This window comes from Pongo abelii, chromosome 9 (assembly GCF_028885655.2).
Source record: "Pongo abelii isolate AG06213 chromosome 9, NHGRI_mPonAbe1-v2.0_pri, whole genome shotgun sequence".
NCBI lineage: Eukaryota > Metazoa > Chordata > Mammalia > Primates > Hominidae > Pongo > Pongo abelii.
In genome coordinates, this window is record NC_071994.2 from 58,914,397 (window position 1) to 58,941,122 (window position 26,726).

At 41.3% G+C, this 26,726-nt stretch overlaps 2 protein-coding genes across 11 annotated transcripts in view; one reads left to right on the forward strand and one right to left on the reverse strand.

Moving 5' to 3' along the window:
* The window catches only part of GTF2H1 (general transcription factor IIH subunit 1), a 47,567-nt gene extending 37,038 nt beyond the window's left edge, over positions 1–10,529 (reverse strand). For 2 of the 5 annotated variants that reach the window (XM_063728519.1, XM_002821986.6), the window contains exons 1-2: positions 10,061–10,274; positions 6,655–6,861 (exon numbers count right to left, since the gene is read on the reverse strand). The gene's annotated coding sequence lies outside the window, so the exon portion shown is untranslated. Of the gene's footprint in view, positions 1–6,654; positions 6,862–8,516; positions 8,738–10,060 lie in introns of those variants that run through there. The other 3 variants (XM_009246541.3, XM_002821987.6, XM_054525839.2) reach the window with 3 other exon arrangements.
* HPS5 (HPS5 biogenesis of lysosomal organelles complex 2 subunit 2) overlaps positions 10,349–26,726 on the forward strand; it is a 44,068-nt gene continuing 27,690 nt past the window's right edge. The window contains exons 1-7 of one of the 6 annotated variants that reach the window (XM_009246539.4): positions 10,349–10,669; positions 14,960–15,116; positions 20,855–20,965; positions 21,431–21,495; positions 21,949–22,141; positions 23,817–23,950; positions 26,501–26,713. In XM_009246539.4, the coding sequence (XP_009244814.1) occupies positions 15,009–15,116; positions 20,855–20,965; positions 21,431–21,495; positions 21,949–22,141; positions 23,817–23,950; positions 26,501–26,713 (824 nt within the window). In that variant the 5' untranslated portion in view covers positions 10,349–10,669; positions 14,960–15,008. Of the gene's footprint in view, positions 10,857–14,959; positions 15,117–18,367; positions 18,466–20,854; positions 20,966–21,430; positions 21,496–21,948; positions 22,142–23,816; positions 23,951–26,500; positions 26,714–26,726 lie in introns of those variants that run through there. The other 5 variants (XM_002821982.5, XM_063728516.1, XM_054525838.2 and 2 more) reach the window with 5 other exon arrangements.

Sequence of the window (26,726 nt, forward strand, 5' to 3'; positions counted from 1 at the left end):
ATGTAGTCTTTCATACAGTCTATATTTACAATTGTAAAACTGTAGAATTACAGTCATATTTATTATTTAGTTCAAATTTGTTTCAATTGAAACTAAAGTCTGCAAGATTTGTGGGGACTTCCCAGAACCATTCCCAGAGCTGAAACCATACCAAAGTTTCCTGATTTCTGGTCTGTTTCTTCTGTATAAATAAAACTGAGAGAACTAAATATTTAACACTTCACATGCTAATTTCCTATCTTTTAACATTCAAATGTCTTCAACTGCTCTCCACATCTTGGCCATGATTCATTGGTATAATGCCTAACTAGTTACCTAAGAAAGAGTCTGGTCCCTCCACCTCCATCCCCTGCCTCTGAGAATCTTAAATGCCCAACCCAAATCCTCCAGGCTTGAGTGTGGCTGTCTGGACTCAGTGAGAAAGACTGCTGACTGATGGTGCTGTCTGCCTTGGGCCAGGATGGGGAAAGTTGTGGCACCAATGCCACATATATGCCATTTCTGGTGAAGTTATGACTTTAGTTTTCATCCCCAGAGGAATGGCCAAAATATAATTTAACAATTACGTTTGCCCTGGGCAAATAAGTGAAGCTTTACTGAAACATTTTTCTGAGGGTTAAAACGAATGAAAACAAGCCAAGTGAGGTGGCTTACACCTGTAACCCCCGCAATTTGGGAGGCCAAGGCAGGAGGTATCACTTGAGCCCAAGAGTTTGAGACCAGCCTTGTCAACAAAGTGAGACCCCGTCTGTACAAAAAATAGGTCTAATTACTTTGGGAGGCCAAGGTGGGAGAATTGCTTGAGCCCAGGAGTTTGAGGCAGCAGTGAGCTATAATCACCGCACCGTACTCCAACCTGGGTGACTGAGTGAGACCATGTCTCTAAACAAATAAAATGGGAACAATGAAATACTGGATCTGCCATTAGTTCTCCAAAATAATTGAGAACTTCTATTTGAACATAATGGGAAAATAAGTATTAGGAAGGGGAGTATGGCAGGGATTAAAAACAATAGAAATCAGAAATTCTTGTTATAAAGTTAAAAAAAAAAAAACCCCAAAAAACTACTTAAACCATCACCTCTTTTTTTTTTGAGATGGAATTTCACTTTTGTTGCCCAGGCTGGAGTGCAGTGGTGTGATCTCAGCTCACCACAACCTTCGCCTCCTGGGTTCAAGCGATTCTCCTGCCTCAGCCTCCCGAGCAGCTGGGATTACAGGGCATGTGCCACCACGCCCAGCTATTTTTGTATTTTTAGTAGAGACGGGGTTTCTCCATGTTGGTCAGGCTGGTCTCGAACTCGTGACCTCAGGTGATCCACCCGCCTTGGCCTCCCAAAGTGCTGGGATTACAGGTGTGAGCCACTGCACCCAGCAAACCATCACCTCTTAAGATTAATAAATACGGCTGGGCACGGTGGCTCCTGTGTATAATCTCAGCACTTTGGGAGGCTGTGGTAGGTGGATCACTTGAGCTCAGGAGCTCGAGACCAGTCTGGGCAACATGGTGAAACCAATTCCCACAAAAAAATACAAAAATTAGCCGGGCAAAAGGATGTGCTCCTGCAGTCCCAGCTACTTGGAATGCTGAAGAAGGAGAATCAGGAGAATCGCTTGAACCCAGGAGGCAGAGGTTGCAGTGAGGTGAGATCGCAACATTGTACTCCAGCCTGGGGATGAAAGTGAAACCCTGCCTCAAAACAAAACAAAACAAAACAAACCACTGGATTAAAACAATTATTACTTCTTATTCACTCAAACAATGAGTTAGAAATAAAAAATACAGGGAAAAAAGTGAAATCTTGCTTTCTCTGAAGTTGATTATCTCAAGTATGAGTAGTCAGATATCCCTTTTATAGGTCTTTACAGGCTATTCTATCCCGAGAATAGAAAGGAAATAGGTCAGTGTGAATACATTTATCCAACAAATCTGTACTGAGCCAAGGAGCCTGGGGACTATCCAAAGATGAATGTCTGTTGATTTCTGCTTTCAAAGATCTTCCAGTGCAGCAAGCAAGTGTGTATATGTGTGCTATTTGTTAGTGTATACTAATTAGAATGTGTGTAGAGTCCTAATTAGGGAAAAGGAGTCAGGCTGGTGGGAGCAGGGGAAAGCAAAAAGAAAAAGCAGATAAGCTACAAGTCAGCCTTTCTTCGTGGTCCAGGACACACAGCCCTCCCGTGCAAATAATTCACAATCTTCCTGTGCCCCACAGGAAGATTCTATCCTCAGCGGATAGAAAAATGCAAGTTAGCTCACTGCAGCCTTGGGTACTTCATGTAGCCCTCTTCAGCAAAAGCACAATCCTATAAAATCCCCTGGAAGCTTTTGTCTCCTTGCAGTCAGCTCTCCTCTTGCTAATCTGCATGCTGCTTTCTTGCAACATATTTTCCTACTTTCTCTAACAAATCTGCCTTTCTTTACCTACAACTGTCTTGGCAAATTCTTTTTACTACTGGGGCCACCAGCCTCAGACAGTTGCTACCCACGACATGAAGTCCCAAAAGGGACACAAAAATGTTCCAAGTTAGGACTCAGAGGCAGTTTCTTCACCCAGAAAGCCATGAGAAATGTTTGCCACAGAATTTTTTAAAAGCCATTTTAAAAAACTACGATATAATTAACAAACCAACAAATGCATAGGTCTTAGGCATTCTGTTCGACGCGTTTTGACAATAGTACACACCCATTTACAGTTACCCAAAATGAGACACAGAACATTTCAGTCACCCTTGAACATTCCCTCATGTTTCCTTCAGGTGACTCTCTTTTCCCCAACCTCCAGCAACTACTCTGATTTCTATCACCACAGATTAGTTTTTATCTGTTCTAGGATTTCATATGAAAGGAATCATACAGTATGTACTCCTTTTGTCTCTAGTTTTTTGCTTAACATGTTTTTTGAAATCCACCACATTGTTGCATATGTATCAGTTCATTCTTTTTAATACATAGTTTGGTTATAAATTGGGTCTTGAAGAGAGGACTTCTACAGAGAAAGTAAAGGGAAACAGGTGTCAGAGGCAAAGGGAATAGTTTGGGGCAGTGGATTGAAACTCTCTAGGAATGAGTAATCTGCTTAGGATATAGCATAAGGTTCATGAGATCAGTAGGATATAAGGTTGGATGGTAAAGATGGAGGCATATAGCGGAGAAGGCCACCCTATGTGGCAAACAACAGAAAACTTCTGAAGACTTTTGAATAGGGAAGTGATTTGTATTTTAGAAATTAATCTGTGAGCAGCAGGAGAGACTGGAGAGGAAGGGACAAGGAGGACCACTGAAGCAGCAGAATGAACACTTGTTCATTTAACAAGTGTTCAATGAGCACTTGTTAAAGTGCTGAAGGAAGCGTCATGGTTGCTTGCCCATACCCCATTTCTGAGCCTTACTGACATGAGCACAGTGGTACCATTTTCAGAAATTAATGAGAAGGAAGAGCAGATTTGAAAATGAAGATAAGGAATTCAGTTCCAGACATGATGAATGTGAGGTACTGCTGAGTCATGCAGGTGGAGATAGTCTGCATTATGTGGGCATTTGCAAATGCTGGAATAAAGCCCGATTAGATGACTGCTTTTAATTTAAAAGGGATTTAAAAAATTCCATAATGTCACAACCCTAACATCAATTTTCCTCATTTTTAATTGTGCTTACCTTATCTGTACCCACCTTACAAATGTAATCATAAAATACATTCAAGTCCATTATTTTGTGATTTTTACTCACCAGTGAGAATTTCTCTGTGTTTTCTTACAATCCCATTTTGATATCCATATATCAAATATGATAAAGGATCACAATTCTTAATAAACGATACCACCTTTCAACTGACTTATTTGCTGTCTTAAGACTTTTGAGACTTTTCCCTTCTTGAAGTTTAAAAAACTGTTTTAAGACTAATGACATGAAAAGATACACAGAAAAAAAAGGCATGTAGTTTGATTCCATATTCTTTTTTTTTTTTTTTTGAGATGGAGTCTCACTGTCACCCAGGCTGGAGTGCAGTGGCACGATCTCGGCTCACTGCAACCTCCGCCTCCCGGGTTCAAGCGATTCTCCTGCCTCAGCCTCCAGAGTAGCCGGGACTACAGGCATGTGCCACCACGCCTGGCTAATTTTTTTGTATTTTTAGTAGAGATGGAGTTTTGTTGTGTTAGCCAGGCTGGTCTCGAACTCCTGGACGCAAGTGATCCGCCCGCCTCAGCCTCCCAAAGTGCTGGGATTATGGTGTGAGCCACTGTGCCCGGCGTGATTCCATAAAATTTTTTTTTTTTTTTTTGAGATGGAGTCTTGCTCTGTCACCCAGGCTGGAGTGCAGTGGCGTGATCTTGGCTCACTGCAACCTCCTCCTCCCAGTTCCAGGAAATTCTCCCTGCCTCAGCCCCCCAAGTAGCTGGGATTACAGGCTCCTGCCACCACGCCCAACTAATTTTTATATTTTTTAGTAGAGATGGGGTTTTGCCATGTTGCCCAGGCTGGTCTTGTACTCCTGACCTCAGGTGATCCACCTGCCTCGGCTTCCCAAAGTGCTGGGATTACAGGCGTGAGCCACCATGCCTGGCCCCATATTCTTTTTTTTTTTTTTTTGAGACGGAGTCTCACTCTGTCACCCAGGCTGGAGTGCAGTGGCCCGATCTTGGCTTACTGCAACCTCCGCCTCCCCAGTTCAAGTGATTCTCCTGCCTCAGCCTCCTCAGTAACTAGGGGGTTAGAGGCACATGCCACCACAGCTGGCTAATTTTTGTATGTTTAGTAGAGATGGGGTTTCATCATGTTATCAGGCTGCTCTCGAACTGACCTAGTGATCCCCTGCCTCAGTCTCCCAAAGTGCTGGGATTACAGGCGTGAGCCACTACACCCGGCCTGCCCCACATTCTTAAATTTAAAAAAATCTAAAATTTAGGCTGGGCAGGGTGGCTCACGTCTATAATCTCATCACTTTGGGAAGCCAAGGCGGACAGATTGCCTGAGACCAGGAGTTTGCGACCAGCCCGTGCAACATAGCAAAACCCTGTCCCTACAAAAACTATAAAAATTAGCTGGCCCTGGTGGTACACATCTGTAGTCCCAGCAACTCGGGAGGCTGAAATGAGAGGATTAACTGAGCCCAGGGAGATGGAGCTGTGATGACACCACTGCACTCCAGTCTGGGTGACAGAGTGAGACACTGTCTCAAAATAATATTCTCCATCATCTAGAATTTGCTGAATGCTTAATAATGTGTCAGGTGCTGGACTAAGTTTCTTATAGGCATTATCTCAGTCCCCAGTTAATAATCCCATGAGGTAGGTTCTATTATTAGTTACATTTTGTAGATAAGGAAACTGGGTCTGAGAAATCAAGATGCTTTCTTAAAGCATCAGGGAAGTAGCAGAACTGCGTTTGAATCTGGGTCAGTCTGTCTCTGAAATTCCCCTATGTTACTCTGAAAATATATGCGACTGAAGGGATAGATACCAAATTTAATAATGATTATCTATGGGTGATAAAAATACAGATGATTTAAATGTTCTCTTTTCTGATCTATAATAATTATGTATTTTATACTAACGCAGTTATTAAAAAAAAAAAAGTCTTCCCAAGAGTTTCTTCTCTATCAAACCAAATGTTTACAAAGGTAACCCAGGAAAGTGTTAGGGGTGCTAGTGTGAGAATTTGAAAACAGTATTTTCTATTTTCAATAGTTTAACATTAATTTTCTAGTATTCTTTATAAAAACATATAACTATGCAATTCTTCTGCCAGAACCTCCCGAGTAGCTGGGATTATAGGCGTTTGCCACCACGCCCAGCTAATTTTTCTATTTTTTTTTTTAGTAGAGATGGGGTTTTGAGGCAGGTGGATCACTTGAGGTCGGGAGTTAGAGAACATATTTTAAAAAGCCCACTCTGTAGAATATGAAACTGGACTGCAAACCATACAAATTGGGAAACATGTTTTAAGAAAAATGAATTAAAATCTAAGAAAGATGAGAGGGGAGGATTTGAGGGGGAAGTTGGCAAATAATTTTAAGTATGTTGATACTTCATTATCCTACTTAAGTAGGATAATTTTAAGTATGTCAGTAGTTGGAAGAGAAGCAGTGAGCAAGGACAGCTGATAGAGCAAGTCTCCAATTAACTGGGCTTACAGGCACAAATAAAGTGTTAGCATTGTAAAATAATACAAAAACCTTTATGAGTTGAGAAGGTAAAAAAATGCATGAAGACAGAGAAACTGCAAAGTGGAGAATACATGAGACAGAACTGACTACATCAACTGGGAAAAACATAATCTTTTTTTTTTTGAGGAGTCTTGTTCTGTCACCCAGGCTGGAGTGCAGTGGCCTCATTTCGGCTTACTGCAACCTCCGCCTCCCGGATTCAAGCGATTCCCTTGCCTCAGCCTCCCAAATAGGTGGGATTACAGGCACGTACCACCATGCCTCGCTAATTTTTCTATATTTGGTAGAGATGGGGTTTCGCCATGTTGGCCAGGCTGGTCTCAAACTCCTGACCTCAGGTGATCTGCCTGCCTCAGCCTCCCAAAGTGCTGGGATTACAGGCGTGAGCCACCGCGCCCAGCCATAACCTCTTATATATAACATATAAAACTATTTTATCAAAATTCATTTATGGGGAAATTTAAAAAATAAATCTGAGATAAATTACCGAACATTGGGCACAACTGGTCAAATGTCTCACAGCTAATTTGCTTGGTAAATTTTCCTGGTCATCTGTAGCACCTCTTAATTGTTCAAGGACCAATTTCAGGAGGTTTAACAGAACCACTGTAGCTATCTTACAATGCCTTCTGTGATTTCCAGGTTTTTCTTGAGTGTATTCCTTGAGTGGCAAACACTTCTTCCCAGGAGAACTCTATAAGAGCCACAGAAATTTATGAAAGTTATTGGTGTAGGCTACATTTAAACAGATCAGGTCAATGAAGATCTCGCTTTACTAAAAGACTATTTACTTTATGAAATGGTCTGTTATAAGACTTCTTTAAATAGCAAGATCTTTAGTAAAGGCATTAACTTATTTGCAGTTAAAAATGTATTTGTCCGAATCTAAATTCATATACCTTGCTCTGAGCCTTTGTACATTCTCTTCCTTTCCCATCAACTGGCTTTCACTCATTTTTTTTTTTCAGTCTATGTTAAGCTTCAAAGTTACCAGCTAAAGTCTCCTATTATTTTCTTCATGGCACTTACAACAACATAACTTTTAATGTAATTCTTTTAATGTACACGTCTCCTGACAGATTGCAAGCTTCATAAGGGAGGGCAGAGGCCATATATGTCAGGTTCTCTGTAATATAGCACCCAGTAATATAGTGTTTGGCCTATAGGAAGAGTCCAAGAAATATCAATGACATCATTTAAGATTTTGCTGTTAAAAGAATACAATCTCTTGCTAAGACATAATAAGGAATCTTTGCATATACATCTTTGCCTAAACTCCAGGAACCACTATAGTTTTCAATTCACAGATCAATGTACCATCTCTCATACAGATTCTAGTAACTGGATCTTGCCCTTAAAAGGCAACAGTGATAAGGAAGAATTTGAACTGGTTGAACACAAATCTTTACATTACTGCACCTCTGCATTTCCATTACCTACATCCCCTTTTCCAATGTGCAAGAGATAAATGGAGGAGAGGAGATAGGGGGCAACAAGTGAAAGAGAAATCTTCTGAAAGAAGGATTACTAGAGAGCACTGTTATATCTGCCAGCATACAAAAATGGAGATTTGGAATGCTGCTTGCCATCAAGCAATCCAAAAGTGTTTGAACAATTCAGCATTATAGGGAATAACTTTATAAGTATGTAAAGAGTGACCAAAATGTACTGTTTTAAGGATAATTTCACAGACAAGGAAGTTATTAAGGAGAATAACTGATGTGGCAATTTTAGGACTGAGCACTTGTACATTTTACAGCAGTGCAGGGAAGAGGCAGGAGGAAAATGCGACAGAGATGCATGACAGAGGAAAATATGCTCATATCCACTAATAAATACTGCATGCTGACAAGAGTATATTACCAAAATTGAGAGAAGAGTAATCAGTTGGCAATCAAAGTGGTGAAAAGAGGAACTACTAGGTCAATGGCTGATACTGCCACACTGAAGGCAGGAAAGAGAAAGAAGGAAGGGCACAAAGATATCTCTATCAGCAGTATCCATAAGGCAGAGATAAATGGTGGCCAAAATGCTAGGAAAGCTCAAGGTATGCCAGACAACATTCTGATGGTAGGGAATAAAATAGCACAGAGAAGCAGGTTATCAGAGGGCAGGACACATGGTACCAGCAGGGAGAAGTTACAAGCCTTGAGGGCAGTACACACAGAAGCATTCACAACCCAGAACTGGTGCTGGTCGCCGGCTTCACTACTTTTAACTGATTCTTCTCCCACACTGCACCAATTTGCCTAGTATTTTTCAAAAGCCCTCTCTGAATTTGCTTTGATTTTTTTTCACATTTGTACTGCAATGTGTATTTAATATCACCTAAGAGAGACTCAAACTTACCAATCTGTCGCACTGCTACAAGTCGGCTGAATGGCCTGGTCAACATGGTGAAACCCCGTCTCTACTAAAAATACAAAAATTAGCCAGGCATGGTGGCGTGCCCCTGTGGTCCCAGCCGCTGGGGAGGCTGAGGCAGGAGAAGCCCTTGAACCCGGTAGATGGAGGTTGCAGTGAGCAGAGATCGCGCCATTGCGCTCCAGCCTGGGTAACAAGAGCAAAATTCCGTCTCAAAAAAAAAAAAAATGTCGGCTGAGTAAGGATAGCAGACCATCTCTTTTTTCTCCTTTCTGAATGAGGAACTTAAGCCTGCTAACAGGTACAAAGTTCTCTCCAGAGTCTAGTCCTTCTGTAAGCCCAAGGCCTGCTACTAGAGGTTACCTTCCCTGCGGTTGTGACTTCTCCATCTCAACTGCTCTGGTTTTGTCTTTTAAAAAATCTTAAGGTTGGCAACTTTGGCTTAATTACCTAAGTCCAGGTTCAGCGGTTTTCAAACTGTGTTCCAAGGAGCAGCCTCTAGGATAGACGTTAAGTGGGGTGGTGGGGCCTGGCCCTCTTAAATATAGTTCCACCAGAGCATGCTGCTTCATATATTGGGTTCCAGATAAAAATTCATGGGAAGAAATTGTTCCACTCCTTTAAAATGTTTGAAAATCACAACTCTGGATATTGGTTTGTATGGAGTCAATACTCACTGCAAAGCATATTTCATTCAAATCACTGTTTTTTTTTTGTTTTTAAGACTGGGTCTTCAAATGGACAAAATGTGTATTTTTCATATCTTCTTTCCCCATCCCCATTTTACTGATGCTAAAATTGGAGTTTAGGGGTCATTTGGGGCCAGGCACTGTGGCATAATTCTGGCGCTTTGGGAGGTCTAGGCAGGAAAATCGCTTGACCCCAGGAATTCGAGGTTACAGTGAACTATTATCACGCCACTGCATTCCAGTCAGGACGACAGAGCAAGACTGTCTCTTAAAAAAAAATAAGAAAAGTCACCTCCTTATTTAATGTGGCCTTTGAGAACACTGGGGGATTTACAAAATAATTACATATATCCAGGTACTCATGGTCTATTTTTCATCATTACACGACAATCAAATGACCAAAACTAGGAGTGTGTGGACTGGCACGTGTTAAGAAGGTTTTTAAGAGAGGTAGATTGACAGGTGGAAGCAAAAGGTGTGCAGACACCAAGGTGACAGCTTTTCTCTTACAGAATCCCAGACTCAACAGCACATTTCCTGACCGGAAGGGCTTCTCTGTCTGGGAGAGGCCTCCACTTCATTCTCATAAGCCAAATCTGATCCTGGCTTTGGGTAAACCTGCTCTCAATCGAAGAGCAGGCTTCCTTTAGACAAGTAGATTAGGGGTCGCCTCTTCCTCGCCTCGGGATAAGGGCAAACAAGACGCTAGGCTTGGGCGTTGGGAGGACGGCGACAGCGACGCTGGGAAAAGGGGTAGAGTCCACGCCGTCCTGCGGCCCCCAGGCCTGTCAGCTCCTCACCCGCCCACCCACCCGCCTGCATTCTTCGGTCTAAACTTACCAGGTGGAAGCTACAACTCTAGACAGGAAGTAACTAACTGGGTTGGATCCGGTCGAGTTCCGCTGCGCTTCTTAGAGCCGCTGCTGGGAAGAGACCGAAACCCAGTGGCCGCAGCAGTAGCCACCACCTCTGTTACTGGGGGGTCTCGCCTCCATCGCGGACTGCGAGGAGTCTGAGGGCACGTGACCGGAAGTAGCAAGGCGGGCCCTAGACACGTGACTCAAGAGCGCGGCCGCCATGACACCTTCCGCTAGTTCCCTCCCTCCCCCACGGGTTCCCGCCTGTTTCGTTTCCTCTCTCCGGTCTCGAGCGGCGAAGGGTCCTGGGATCCTGGCTGACCCAACCATTTGGCCTAGAGCTCCTCCGGTTCCAGTCGGCGCCCTGTCTCCAGCCCGCAACGGTCCTCCGGCTGCAGGCCGTAGAGAGCGTAATCGCGACCGCGGCCTGAGGGGGAGGGACCACGCGCAAGGAGGGGCGTGACTCGTCACGTGATCAGGAAGTGCCGTTAGTAGCGTTGTCTCCAGTCCGCGGCTCTCCTGGATGACGTCAGCAAGGAAGGGGAGGAACGCGAGGGGAGACTGAAGTTCACGTTCCGCTCTTTAGCGCGCGGTGAGTTCCCCGGCGCTAAGCCGGGAGACAAGATCCGATCCACTGAGAGCTGCGAGGTGCTGGCCTGGATGTGGTGGAGCTGGGCTGGGACCTCCGGGCTGCTGGTCTGTGAGCCTGGCTTTGAAAATTGGTTACTGGGTCTCCTCTCAAGAGATCTCAAGATATTAAAATTACTGCTGTTAAAAAGGTAGTAGTTCCACTAGGCAAGGAGCATTTTGTGGGCAGGGATTGTGTTTTGTTCATCCCTGTGTCTCTAGCGGCGTGTTCAGGTCCTGGAACATAGTAGGGACTCAGAATGTTGAATGAATGAATGTATGAATGAGTCAGTCGCCATTTGTCTGAGGCAGAGAGTTGTTTTCTGATCATTTCTTCTTGGTTAGAAAGATCCCATTGTGAAAATGAGGCAGTCTGCAACTTCCCCTTCTCATTTCTTCAATTTTTGCTATCTTTCTTACTTTTTGCTATCTTTCTTCTTTCTACTCTTCTTCCACGCACCTACTGGGGCAAAAGAGAACATATTTGCATTTGATGTGTGAGCAACAAACACTGAACTATTTTACGATAATGGAAAGATGAGATTTGGATTCAGGAGACGTGTATTCTAATCTCAGCTCTACCGTTTATGAACTCTGTGATCCTTGGGCAAGCCAGTCTCCCAAAAGTTGTTTCGTTTACTTTGGTTAAGCATTTGTCGCCAACTTCTATGTTCTTAGTTTTTGGTAGAGTGACTTCACAGAAGTAACATTTAAACTCAGCTTTGCAGAAAGGTAGGGTTTTGGTAAATGGGGGAAGATTCCATAAACATCATATATTAAACCATGGAGGCACAGCAAGTTTATGGAATGAAAAAGAAAAAAAGAGTCGAGTCCAATGTAGTTGAAGAATAGAGAGGTTAAGATGGGAAATGAGGCTGGAAAAAGAAGTAGGGAGGAGATACCAGATTTTCAAGAAATAGAGCCATTGAAGGCTTGTACAATATTAAATATATATTTTTAAAATTTTATTGTGGAAAATTTCAAACGCAGACAAAAGTAGGATAATAAATTGAACCCTCATGTACACTTAATGCAACTTGAACAATTACCAGCATTCTGCTGTTCCTGTTTATACTGTTTGTACATTTCTAGGTACTTTTTATATCCATTGTTGCATTTGATTAATAGCAGCTTTCAATTTGAGCTCAGTTCTGCTGTATGTAGCTACTGGCTAAGAAGATTTTATTTATGTAAACAATTTCTTTGGGTTTTAGTTGACCACTTGCTCTGTTGAATCAACGTGTAACATGGCCACTTAAACACAACTAATACTATTTTTAGGTTGTAATATAGAAACTTAGTGTCTAGATCCAGGAAGTTAGTGTGTCTACTCTATTCTGGGCTCATCTAACTACTTAAGGAGTATTATGCTCAGTTCTAGGCACCTCATTTTTAGGCAAACTAAAGTGTCTCTGTAGAAGGTTGACTGGAACAGAGGGTTGGAAAATGTCATGTCAGGAGTGATGAAGGAACTGAGAATGTTAAATTTTTAGAAGACCTGATAATGCTTTTCAAATACAGAAGGATTGTTTTGGAAAGAGACAGCTTGTTCCCTTCAGCTGTAGAAGCTACATACAATTAGGAATAATGGTAGAGCTCTAAGTGATCAGGCTTCAGCACAGTATTAAAAAGAACCTTATAATAGTGAGCCTTGTGGAGGACTGGAATTGGCAGCTTCATGAGAGTGAGTGCTTTCTTTCCATGGCTGAAAATATTCAGGGATCTAGGGCAAAACTAATTTCTGAATTAGGTGGACATGTTCACTGAATTACCTATGAATCTTTTTCCATCTTGAGAATTCTAGGAAGTAGGGCTCATGTGCGATCTTGAAAGCTGGGTATGGTTGGATAAGAAGATCTGGAAGGGAAGCAGTCATTTCAGGGAGAGTAAACATAAAGTATAAAGTTGAAGTTGGTTTAACACTGTCATTCAGCAGCTTCTCTGAGAATTGGCATTGCTTATGCTGTTTTTATTTTCCATTCTCATTTCTGTTAAATTCTTTTTTTCTTTTCAGTAGAACTTACTAGGTGTGTCCCCCTGCCCACCCCCGCATTATATTATAACTTCCAGGACATTCTCTTTTTACTGAGATTAAGGCAAAATGACCTATCTACTTCGGAGTTTCTTTGTTTCAAGATCACAAGTAGAAGAGACACTATGATATTATCATTCCTTTCCATCTCTTGGATCCTGTACCATGGTTTTATCTTTTTCTTGAATCTTCAGTCCCTTTCGTTCTGGACTCTACTTTTAGTTACTACCTACAAATCTGTTGAAGAGTCTCCCCAATAATAAAGTCAAGAGAGGTTTTCTCCTTTTCCACCAGACTTCTTGAGTAATTGAAATGTTTTATCCTCATTTTCATACCACCCACCCGTTTTCTCAAGTCTTTGTTTTCTAGCATCTAACCACCCACAGCACTTTACAGAAATTGTGTGACCTCCCCACACCAAATTCTTCAATTCCTTTCTGTTGCCTGCCAAGTTAAGTTCAGGTTCTTTGGTTTGAAATTCAAAGTGTTTTGTAACTTGGGCCCAAATTAAGATTCCAGCTTTATCTTTCATTATTCCGTTGTTTGTATATATTCAACAACATGTATACATATATATATTCAATCACAAAACACGTCTTTCAACCAAAGACTAAATTTGTATTCTTCTAGTATACTCTGCATTTTTTTCTTCTCTATATATTTGCTTATTGCTACCCTACCTGCTATCCTTTCCCTTTTCCTTGAGATAAAAGCCTAGTCAGCATCAGTACTACTTTCCTTAGAGAGTTTTCTTTGGTTCCCTTTCATTCAATGTGATCCCTCTGTCCTGTAAAGTTCTAACAAAGCAGTCTGCTTATGTTTCCCTTATAAGACGTGTGTGTGTGTGTGTGTGTGTGTGTGTGTGTGTGTGTTATTTGTCTTTTCCTCCGTATTATAAACTGACTGACTTCTGGAATTATTTTACTTGTCTTATTTTTACCACTGTGCCTGGTACTTTACTAGGTACTCAATGAAATGAATGAGTGAAAACAATGAGGGAAGATTTTCTTAGATCAATAATTTTCAAATATTTTGAGTACAGGCATGTGAAAGTTTCTTTTTGGGTTTTTTCTTTTTTTTTTCCTGAACATTCTCCTTGCAGAGGTCAAGGTATATAAGGAACAGTGCTACTAGCAGAAAATAAGATTGTGTTATGTGTGTGCAATAAAAAATATTATAGTCTTCGTTTTGCCACTAGAAAGTATGCTGTATGAGGGTTAGAACTTTATCATCTCCAGGACCTAGAATAATGTCTGGCACATAGGTGGGTGCTCAGTACAAATTTGTTGAATAAATGAGTGATTGAATATATATGTTTCTGGAAAAAAAGTCAAAAACATAAAGCATGAACAAACAACAAGAATATATAAACAGTTCATGACTTTTTCTGTTGTATTAATTTGCTTTCTAAATTTGGCAGGTAACAAGTGATTGGGAAAAGTTATAATTAATGAGTAGAATTTTCTTTTCTTTTTTTCTGGAGATTGGTGCAAGTTGACAAAAAAGTGCATTTGAGAGTAGGTGAACACATAAAAACTTTCGTGTTACTTTACAAAGTCCTCACTGGTTATTTGGCATTTGTTACCTTGTATTCTTATCCATATTCTGTCCTATCTAGTCATTTTTGTTGAAGCGCTTATTTTTCTTTGTGCTGTAACTCCCTGTACCTTCTTACTTAGTAGATCTGTTCATTCATTCACCATACTTACTAAGCCCCTGCTTGGTTGAAGAGAGAAGTCTAGTGGCCTATTCCTATAAAGCACTGTTAAATTGTTAGCTGATAACTGTAGGGTTTGCTGATAACAGTTAATAAGTTGAGGCCTTTACAGAAGATTGCGTTTTAATGAGTGACTCCTAAAGACAGAAGATTTAGTACTCATAGAAATGCAGCAGCAAGGTTGCTGTTTTGCCTCAGGGGAGATAGGCCAATTTTCCTAAATCCTACTCTGCCTATTCTGTTTACTCATACTGTTAGATAATACAGGGGGATAGGATTATGGAGGGCCCTGAGAATCTGTACCTGCTACTCTGGTAGTTTTAGAGTCAGGGAATGACACAATGTAAACACACTGTGGCATACAGTGTTACCTGTATATGTTTTCTTTCTAAGTCCCTGTATAGTGGGGACTTTCTCATGTTTCCCTCTGTTCCCCACATATTTGTTAAATGCATGTTAAATGAATGGTGGGCTTCTTAAATTATATTTTTGTGGATTTTATTCAGGTGAGGAATACTGTATCTATCATTCAACAAGTTTCAGCTTTCTGGCTAAATGACTTTTGTGCCAGTGATACCAGAGTCCTACAGCCATGTTCTTGCAGAGTTTGAATCTCTGGATCCATTACTCTCAGCCCTGCGGCTGGACTCCAGTCGTCTAAAGGTGAATTTCTTGATCCTTGTATCAGTTTCATTTTCATGTGCTCTCTTGTTACTGTGCCCCTACCCTCCAGTTCCTTAACATTTTGTGGAATCTTGGGTGTTCTTACCTGTCCTAGTCATACTTTTGTGGGGGAAAAAAAGAGGAAAATGAACTTCTTATCTGAGGAATGTGAGCCCCTTTAAATTATCAGGCCCAGGCTGGGCGTGGTGGCTCACACCTGTAATTCCAGCACTTTGGGAGGCTGAGGTGGATGGATCACTTGAGGCAAGGAATTCAAGACCAGCCTGGCCAACATGGCGAAACTCTGTCTCTACTAAAAATATAAAAATTAGCCGGGCAAAGTGGCATGCGCCTGTAATCCCAGGTACTCAGGAGGCTGAGGCACAAGAATCACTTGAACCCGGGAGGTGGAGGTTGCAGTGAGTCGAGGTCATGCCACTGCACTGTAGCCTGGGCAACAGAGTAAGACTCTGTCTCTAAAAAAAAAAAAAAAAATTTATCAGGCCCAGAGAAGCATTGGAATGAAACAGCAGTCTCTTATCACTCTTTTTTTTTGAGACGGAGTCTTGCTCTGTTGCCCAGGCTAGAGTACAGTGGTGTGATCTCGGCTCACTGCAAGCTCCACCTCCCGGGTTCACACCATTTTCCTGCCTCAGCCTCCCAAGTAGCTGGGACCACAGGCGCCCGCCGCCATGCCCAGCTAATATTTTGTATTTTTAGTAGAGACGGGGTTTCACCATGTTAGCCAGGATGGTCTCGATCTCCTGACCTCGTGATCCGCCCACCTCGGCCTCCCAAAGTGCTGGGATTACAGGTCTTATCACTTTTGTTTGAGCTAATTAATTACCTCTTGAGGCTACTTGCTATGTGGGCACTAGACTAACTGACACCAAGTAGTGATAAAATGCAGTACACTTCATAGTTCAAAAGTGTATAGCCAATCACCAGTCAATGTTATTGCTGTAAGCCAATGAGAATTCCTGACAAACAGCCTCTTCTGAAAACTTGAGTTTCTTGTTTTCCAGAGCATTCCCCAAGGCAACTTGGAAGTGTGTCCTAGGCTGCATCCTCAACCTTGGCCCAAATAAAGTCAATGTTAATTTGGCCTCAACTTCTTCCTTTTAGGTTGACACTTTACATAGAAGTACAATTTTCATAGCTCTTTCTTGATTTATTTTTTGAGCTATCTTTTGAATTCTAATTTACCATCCCTGGAAACCATGATACTGACTTGCTTCATTTTTCCCCGTTAGTGTTCTTGTTGTCTTCTCTCAGAAAGTAATGTATTTGATTGAAAATAAAATGGTATAAATGAGTATATCTCACAAAGACCAAGAGAAAACTGTCTCTTCATCTTCTGAAGGTTGGCTGAAAATCAACTAATAAAAATAAGATTAATAGGAGAAAAGGCATATGAAATCTTTTCTTTTCTTTCTTTTTTTTTCTTCTTTTGAAACAGGTTGTCTCTGTTGGTCAGGCCTGAGTGCAGTGGGGAGATCCTAGCTCACTGTAACCTCAAACTCCTGGGTTCAAGTAATTCTCCTGCCTCATCCTCCTGAGTAGCTGGGACTAAACATACTCGATACCATGCCAGGCTAATTTTTAAAAAGTTTTTGTAGAGATGGGGTCTTGCTATGTTGCCCAGGCTGGAGTACAGTGGTGAGACCATAGCTCATGATAGCATTGAACTCCTGGCCTCAAGCAATCATGTGCCTTGGCCTTTGGCCTCCCTAAAGCACTGGGATAACAGGAGGGAGCTACCATGCCTGGCTCTGTGTACCCTCTTTCATAGGGAAGTGGGGATATGGAGAATGTAGATGATTGTTTTCAGTGGCAATAAATCATTATGGAGAATGAATAGACCTAGCAAGTGGGAGGCAGACATGGGAAGGTGAGGGATGGAGCTGCATAGGAACAATCTGACTTATGCAGGTAAAATCCCCCAGATAAACTCTTGGAGCTACCTTCAGAAGAATAAATGAAAAGTCTATCTGGGCATGATGATGACTCCCAGTCTCTTCTCTAGTGGTTGATTTTTCCTGGTTATTTGATGAGATCCTTAGGGAAAGGGTTTAGGACAATTGCATTTCTTTTGGAAGGAAGCTTTCTTTTTTTTTCTTTCTTTCTTTTTTTTTTTTTTTGAGATAGAGTTTCACTCCCTTGCCTAGGCTGGAGTGCAGTGGCACGATCTTGGCTCACTGCAACCTCCACTTCCTGGGTTCAAGTGAGTCTTGTGCTTCAGCCTCCAGAGTAGCTGGGATTACAGGCACCTGCCACCACGCCCAGCTAATTTTTGTATTTTTAGTAGAGACAGAGTTTCACAATGTTGGCCAGGCTCGTCCCAAACTCCTGGCCTCAGATAATCCTCTTGCCTCTTCCCAAAGTGCTGGGATTACAGGCATGAGCCATTGAGCCTGGCCCCCTTTGGAAAGAAGCTTTCTTGGTTAGATAAGGAAATGCCTCTGGAGAGAGTCCCACTCTGTGCTTGGTGGAGAGGTGGAAACGAGACAAGTTTAAAGGGACTTTGATTTTGAGGCAGCTTCTAAGAACTGTCAGCATGTCAAAGCTCTCTATTTTGGGGTATTGGTTGCTGAGCCCCAATAACCCCTTTACATTTTGAATAACATGAATCATCGTAGTTATACTAAGGTCATTCTAAAACAGGGAGTCTGGTGTAACCCTCGTTTTAGGGAGAAAAGCAAAAGTTAGTTAGCTCTGGGCAGAATGTCGACCTAAGAGGAAGAAGCTGAGGCAAGTGCCCTGGCTTGGTGGCTCATGCCTGTAATCCCAGCAATTTAGGAGGCGGAAGTGGGAGGATTGGTTGAGCTCAGGAGTTTGAGACCAGCTTGGGAAACATGGCAAAACCTCCATCTTTACAAAAAATACAAAAATCAGCTGGACATGGTGGTGGGCATCTGTGGTCCCAGCTACTCAGAAGGCTGAGTTGGGAGGATTGCTTGAGCCAGGGAGGTTGAGGCTACAGTGAGCTGTGATCGCTCCACTGCATTCCAGCTTGGATGACACAGCAAGACCCTATCTCAAAAGGAATAAAAAAGCCCAGAAAACAAAACAGACAAAGGCAAAAATAGTATAAGCAGATAGTTTATTAGGGCCAAGCTTGAGGATTACAACCTGGGAACATAGATAACAGTTGCTTTAAATATACACTTTGATTAGCAGCAGTTACAAGTGGATTATATATTTATTTATTTTTTTATTTTTTTGAGATGTAGTCTTGCTCTTTTGCCCAGGATGGAGTACAGTGGCACCATCTCAGCTCTCTGCAAACTCTGCCTCCCGGGTTCAAGTGATTCTCATGCCTCAGCCACCAGAAAGGCTAGGATTACAGGTGTGTACCACCATGCCTGGCTAATTTTTGAATTTTTAGTGGAGACGGGGTTTTGCCATGTTGGCCAGGCTGGTCTTGAACACCTGGCCTCAAGTAATCCGCCCGCCTTGGCCTCCCAAAGTGCTGGGTGGATTATTTTTTGAGATGGGTGGTCGGGGGAGGGGGGTTGCGGTCTTACTATGTTGCCCAAGCTGGAGTGCAGTGGCTATTCACAGGCATCATAGCTGAGTCATAGCACACTGCAATGCACTGTAGCCTTGAACTGGCGTCAGGCAGTCTTCTTGCCTCAGCCTCTCAAGTAGCTGGGACTACAGGCATGTACTACACCACATGGCCTGCCTAATTTTTATGTATTTTTTAGAGATAGGGTTTCATTATGTTGATATGGCTGGTCTCAAACTCCTGGGCTCAGGCAGTCCTTCTGCCTTGGCCTCCCAAAGTGCTGGAATTACAGGCATGAGCCACTGCACCCAGCCTTTTTTTTTTTTTTTTGAGACAGCGTCTAGCTCTGTCTCCAGGCTGGGTTCAGTGGTGCAATCTTGGCTCACTGCAACCTCTGCCTCCCGGGTTCAAGTGATTCTACTGCCTCAGCCTCCCAAGTAGCTGGGATTACAGGCACGCACTGCCACACCCAGCTAATTTTTGTATTTTTAGTAGAGACGGGGTTTCACCTTATTGGCCAGGATGGTCTCGATCTCCTAACCTCGTGATCTGCCTACCTTGGCCTCCCAAAGTGCTGGGATTACAGACATGAGCCACTGCGCCTGGCCTGGATTTCTTAAAAATAAAAATGTTTAAATTAGGGCTGGAGTCTTATTCTGTTGCCCAGGCTGGTCTCAACATCCTGGCCTCCCAAAGTGTTGGGATTATAGGCGTGAGCCACGTTGTCCAGCCCAAGTGGATTTTTAAAGGAAAAGAAGAGGCAGATTCTGAGATGTTTACCAAAAACTTATATTAAAATAACAAAAACTATTGATTGGCTATACATTGTTCTTTGTATCACAGATTTCAGTGACATGAAGGTAATAGGTGAGACAGCTAGTCAGTGACAAAATTACTTTAAACAATAGCCCCCAGGCATGGGTGCAGAGAGTGGGTGCATGACTGATATCTCATATTCATTTCTGTCTGGGCCTGCATACTTCACATAGCTCAGACTGCCCTGAGCTTTTTTTTTTTTTCCTCAACTATGTGTTTTGATTGTCCTTGGAATTCAAAGAACTATGTACTTCCTTCAGTCTCTGAGTTATTTTGATTAAACTCAGGAATGATGTGGTAAAAAACAAAGTTTCATAACCAGTACCAAAATAATTTCATTTTTGTACTGTTGCTACTGCCCTAAAGGAAATACTAGCATCTGAGGAAAGGGAAAATAGGAAGTGATAGACAAAGTAATATGAGTAACAATTTTGAGGCTTGATATCAGTTAGACATTTTTTCAGCTGCAAATTACAGTATGGTGTAACATATTAATAGGAGCTTAAGTGGTAAAGATGCTTATAATCTCATAGGAGGTTAGTGTTCTGGGTTTAGTGTAGTGGCCCAATGATATAACTAGCTCTCATTTTTCCTGTTCTACCATTGCACATATGTTAGCTTTTAGCTGCTTTTGCAATATGTGTCCCGTCTCCAGTCTTACTGTTATCATTAACATCTCAAGAAAGCGGGGGCAAAGGGCAAAGGCTTTCTGCAGGCTCTGCCTTTCATCTGGAAAGGTAAAGCTTCCCTTCCTGAGAAGCCCTCAGCAGCCTTGGTCTTATTAGCTAGAATTAAGTTACATGACAACCCTTGGCAACTAGGGAACTGGGAAGGTGAATATTTAGGTTTTCCAACTTCTATGGTGAAAAGCAACAAAATTGAAGAAGATTGGGAATGTCTCTTAGTCAATCAACTAATAACTTTTGCCACGGGGTATTGGGCACGGCATGACCACTGCATTCTCTGATGGAGTCTCACCTACCCTAAGACTTGTGGATGTTTTGTGGTGTTTGTACAGATTAGAAATGATTTAAATGAACGAATATTTAACATGGTTGCTTTATCTTCTGGTAACTTCCTTGGTCTTCCATTGTTGTAGTCAGCATTGGAATGACCTAGCCAAATTACACAAAATGTGAAGTCTTAACGGCCAGCTTTTGCCAAGGGAAAATTACTCATACAATGGAGTCTATTCAGCCTTTGTGAGATTCATTTAGAAGTTTAAAAACAAAATGTTCTTTCTTCAGTATTTTTTACTATTCTAGAATTAGAGAATAAGTGTCATATTGTGTCCATTTGGGCAGAGGGTAAAATGAGGGAAGGAGCCTGATGCGTAAATCATCAGTATTTATTTTCAGTGGATAGTCTATTTGGTTAAGTAGCTGTGATTATCTCACACTTCTCTTCACAGTGTACGAGCATAGCTGTGTCTCGGAAATGGTTGGCTTTGGGCAGTTCAGGAGGAGGACTCCATCTCATTCAGAAAGAAGGCTGGAAGCACAGGCTTTTTCTTTCACACAGGGTAAGATTAAGGGCAGCTCTGTTACACACTATTTGGAGTCTCTTTCATAAATGCAAATTTCTCCAATATAAATAATCATTTGTAATAAAAGAATCTAAAACTTGGCTTGGTGCAGTGTCTCATGCCTGTAATCCCAGCATTTTGGGAGGCCAAGGCGGACGGATTACCTGAGGTCAGGAGTTGGAGACCAGCCTGGCCAACATGGTGAAACCCCGTCTCTACTAAAAACACAAAAATTAGCTGGGCGTGGTGGTGGGCGCTTGTAATCCCAGCTACTTGGGAGGCGGAGGCAGGAGAATTGCTTGAACCCAGGAAGTGGAGGTTGCAGTGAGCCGAGATCGCACCATTGCTCCCCAGCCTGGGCAACAGATCGAGACTCAGTCTCAAAAAAAATAAAATAAAATAAATAATAATAATAATGTAAAACTTGAGATTTAAAAAATGTTTTTTCTTTTTGTGCTCTAGGAAGGTGCAATTTCTCAAGTCGCCTGTTGTTTACATGATGATGATTATGTTGCTGTAGCTACCAGGTAAGAATCTGTTCCAAAACTATCTGTCCTTTTTCAAATGCATTTTAAATTGACACATGTGTTTGTTAGGGTGACCAACCATCCTGGTTTGCCTAGGATTGTCCCAGTTTTAACAATGAAACTCCTGTGTCTCAGGAAATCTCTCAGTACCCAGCAAACCAGAATGGACAGCTGGTCATCCTAGTATTTGTAGAAAATGCTAATTTAAGGTTACAACATTTCAAAGGCCTTAAAAGACAAAGGGAACAGAGATAATTTAGATCATTTAACTTCTCCTATTAAACTGGTTTGGTGACTAAAACAAGGAAATTAATACCTTGACTTTTTATAATACTTCCTCTTTTCTGAAGAACAAGAGTTGCATATGTATTTGATATAGTTGATACTGTGATGCAATAAAATTGTACCTTGTTCACCATTGCCAAGTTTGCCTCTGTGACTCAATTCCTGCAGTCAAGGTCTTGTAGTTGTTTGGGAATTAAATCAAGAGCGTCGTGGGAAACCAGAACAAATGTATGTGTCTTCAGAACACAAAGGCCGAAGAGTCACAGCTCTCTGCTGGGATACAGCTATTCTTAGAGTTTTTGTAGGTGATCATACTGGGAAGGTTTCTGCTATCAAACTCAATACTTCTAAACAAGCAAAGGTGAGAAGCAGTCCCATTCTTTGTGTATGTAGTGAGATACAAGGTGTTGTCTTATAAAACTTCCAATTAAAGGATGTGATTTTATCTGCTGTATTTCTTGGGAGACTAATCTGGAGTCCAAACTTGGAGATTTTGAGGAGACCTGTGTTTATATACTACACATGGTGGCCTGTTTTAGCTCAATACTGTTACAGAATGGCTTTTGTGAACTAACTTCAGTACTTTGCACATTATCTATTGCAGTCCTTCCTGATTCACCTGCATGGCTCATTTAAAGCATTCTTTAGTATAAGGCTATTAAGAAAGAAAAGATATCTATTTATTATTGGTGTGAATAAAGTGACAAACATAGAAATGACACCAATTGCCCAGGCTCCTGGTCTTCTCTGCTTCTTGTGTAGAAGAAACTCATAGGTCTAGGAATATTTTTTATCAGGATGGATATAACTTATTTTGAATGGAATCTTGAAGACACCTTCTGGCTTTGCTCTGCTCTGCAGGTCCTCAGGCTTCCTGCTGCAGTTATTGCTGAGTAGAAGGGTTGAGACTCAGGTTACCCTAACAGAACGCTCCAGTCTGTCATTAAGACAGAATAGACCAGCTTCTCATTGTCCTGCTCCTCTACGGCCATTACATCAGAAGTAGAGGGATTTGTCTCGCATTGGCTTATTTCTATTTAGGATCCTGGCAGAAAAGAAGGGCTCTAACTACTATTGGCTAAATTTATTTTGTTTTATTTTTTATTTTATTTTGAGACAGGTTCTTGCTCTGTCACTCAGGCAGAAGTACAGTGGTGAGATCATGGCTCACTGCACTCTTGATTGCCCGGGCTGACGCAATCCTCCCACCTCAAACCTCCTGAGTAGCTGGGACTACTGGCTTGCACCACCATGCCTGGCTAATTTTTAAAAACTTTTTGTAGAGACAGGGTTTTGCCATGTTGCCCAGGCTGGTCTCGGACTCCTGGGCTCAAGTGATCCACTCACCTTGCCCTCGCAGAGTGCTGGGATTACAGACATGAGCCACTGCACCTGGCTATTGGCTAAATTATTTTATTTTAATGAACACATCAGAATATTTTTCTGGTTTTGCCGTCATGACCTATCAAAGTTATCAATTGATTCTTAATATATTTTGGACCCAAAATATAGAAACCCTAGTAAACTTATTTTGTCTTTCTAAAAGGGAGAAGTACTATCTACAGGTGAAAAATTCTTTCATATACTCCAAAACTTTATTTATCTAGAGACAGGTTCTTCCTCTGTTGCCCAGGCTGGCATATAGTAGCATGATCTTAGCTCACTGCAGCCTCAAGCTCCTAGGCTCAAGCAGTCCTTCTGCCTCAGCCTCCCGAGTAGCTGGGATTGTAGATGTGTGCTACCATGCCTGACTAACATGTTCTAAACCTTGCTTCATCTTTTTCATTCTAACCTCTAAGATTAGATAATCACAAACAGAGCCTTGAGAAATCTCTTCTGCAATTACGTACCAGATTATTTAATACAACTTTTAAGTGACTAAAACTTTGACATCCTTACAAGCAAATTAAGTTTTGGCTTATTTGAAAATTTTATTTTGCTATTCATGTTATTTTCATTTACAAGGTAAAGAGAAAGAGATTGCATGTATATCTTATGATTAAATAAACTTTATTTCTTTCTCACATTCCTTTTAGGCAGCTGCTGCTTTTGTGATGTTTCCTGTTCAGACAATAACAACTGTTGACTCCTGTGTTGTACAGTTAGATTATTTGGATGGAAGGCTACTTATATCTTCACTTACTCGATCCTTCTTGTGTGACACTGAGAGGTATATTGACCAACCATTAGTCATCAGAAATGCAGAATTTTAGAACTGGAAGGAACTTAGAAGTTATCTACCCCAAGCCCCATCAATCAGTTATACAGATTTTTTTTCTTTTTTTGAGATGGGGTCTCACTCTGTCACTCAGGCTGGAGTGCAGTGGTGTGATCATGGCTCACTGCAGCCTTGACCTCCCCGGCTCAAGCGATCCTCCTACCTCAGCCTCTCAAGTAGCTAGGTCTACAGGCACATGCCACCATGCCCTGCTAATTTTTTGTATTTTGTTTAGAGACTGGGTTTTGTCATGTTACCCAGGCTGGTCTTGAACTCCTGGGCTCAAGCAATCTTCCTGCTTCAGCCTCCCAAAGGGCTTGTATTATAGGCATGAACCACTGCCCCTGGCTATACAGATGTTAAGGAATCAGTTGTATGCAAGCTGATGTTAGAGAGCAGAGAGGAGGTAGAGGAGTCTAAGACAGTCCAGTGGGTGACTAAGACAAGTATTCCGTGAGCCCGTTGCTGGTGAGACATATTCTAAGTGCCATGAGAGAAGGCTAAAGGCCTGTTTTTATATGGGGAAGCAGGAAGGCTTCTTTGAGTTTTGTTGTTTTCAAGATTTGTTTTATTTTAATAGAATTTTACTAAAGGGTAAAATTGGGTGAAGAATAATTAAGAGCTTTATGAAGATAAGTATTTCATCAAAATCTCAAGGGTAGATAGAGCCAGAGGTCCAATGAATGGCAAAGGAGTGCATTAGAGGTAGCTGTGAAATACCAGAGCAGAATAGCAGACAGCTGGAAATGAATATTATGCATCACTATGCCAAAGTTCTCAGCCATTTTCACTGCAAGGAAATTTTCACTGGCCATTTCTTTTTTTCACTGGACCTGGCAGCTATCGTATTTCTCAGGACCATCTCCTTTTAAAAATTTATCATGGAGAGTTTTGAGCCTACACAAAAGAAGGGAGAATTGTGTAATCAACCCCTGTGTACCTATTTCATAACTAAAGTTGGATGACAGTATCATAGAACCTCCTGTAAAAATAACATATTTAGATGTGCTTACTTTCTGTTAGCTAGAATTCAGTTTTTGGGGACATGTGTAGTATAATAAAATATATACTTAATGTTAAAAAATCTTTTTGTTTCAACCTGTTTTCCCTCCCAATGAACAGTTTTTTTTTTTTTTTTTTAAAGCTGGGACTCCTAGTGACTAGCCAAAGTGATAGATATGACTTTGCTTCATGTAACTTTAGTGTTAAGGATTAACTAAGGTAGTATATGTGAAAATACTCAACTTTGTGCCTGTGACGTATTGTTTGAAAAATAATAGAAAGTAAGATTAATGAGTATACAAATGATAATGAATTGATTGCATTTTTCACTCAGCAAACATTTATTATATTCCTCCAGATCCTTAGCACTGTATTAGGTACCATAGAAGATATAAAATGAAGAAATATATTTTATTTCCCAAATAAGGAGTGTAAGTAATAAAACCACTATTTCCTGTACTGCTCTGTATACATTTCAAAGCACTCTTACACCTATGGTCTTAAAGTAAAGCAAATGTTATATTTTATTCATAAAGCAATTAAGTACAGAAGTAGTTATTGAATTATCTGAGGTTATCTAGTAAATTCATGCTAGAGAGCGTATTAGATCACTCTTCGATAAAAGAGATTGAGTTTATGGAACTCTATAATGTATTGAGTGCTTTTTGTAGGCCTGACACTGTGCTACACACTGGGAATTCAACTGAAGAGGAATAAGAATTGTCCTTTGCCCTGAAAAGTCATGATCTGCTGTTTAAATAGACATAATTGCCATATATCATGTCATAAGTGCTATGAAAGCAAGGCATAGGAAGCGTGTAATTCCATATATGGGAATCAAGGAAAGTTTCTGAGGAGGAATGATGGAATCATGGAGAGTAAGTAACAGGAGTTTTTAGGAAGAGACATCTCGCTCATCATTATCACCTTCCATGTTCCCAGGCAGTGTACTAAGCTCTTTTATATATCTAACTCATGTAATCCTAAGGGAACAGAATGCTCCAAGGTGCAGAGTTTCAGAAGGACCTGGGTTTTTGAGGAAAAAGTAAGTTTATTGGGTGTTTGTGGTGAGGAAGTGACTTGGAGACAGGGTTGGAGAACTTGATTAGTAGCTTCCATGGAGTGTCCAAAGAACATTTTACAAAGTGACTTTAGAAGCAATTAGTAGGATTCAAGGATGTACGAAATAGTTTGGTATCACTCACCTTTTAGATTTGAAAGGGGCCTTTACATTAATTCTGAGCCTCTTATTCTGTGGATAATAAACTGAGTACTAATATGAAATGATTTGCTTCCTGTCACAGAAATAGCTAATGGCAAATCAGAGCCAGAATCCTATTTTGATCTTTCCATTCTATTGTTTTTTTCAGTATATTGCTAATATGAATGAAGGAGAAGGCATTGTGAGTGGAGTTATTATGCCCAGCTGATTTGTAGTGCCATTGTTTTTGACTTTTTTTTTGTAAGTAAATCTGCTTTCTCTTCCTTTCTGGATGTTAGAGAAAAGTTTTGGAAAATTGGAAACAAGGAAAGAGATGGAGAATATGGAGCTTGTTTCTTTCCTGGAAGATGTTCTGGGGGCCAGCAACCTCTGATATATTGTGCTCGCCCAGGCTCTAGGATGTGGGAAGTGAACTTTGATGGAGAAGTTATAAGTACACATCAGTTCAAGAAACTCCTCTCGTTGCCACCTCTCCCTGTGATTACTCTAAGGTAATGATTTGTA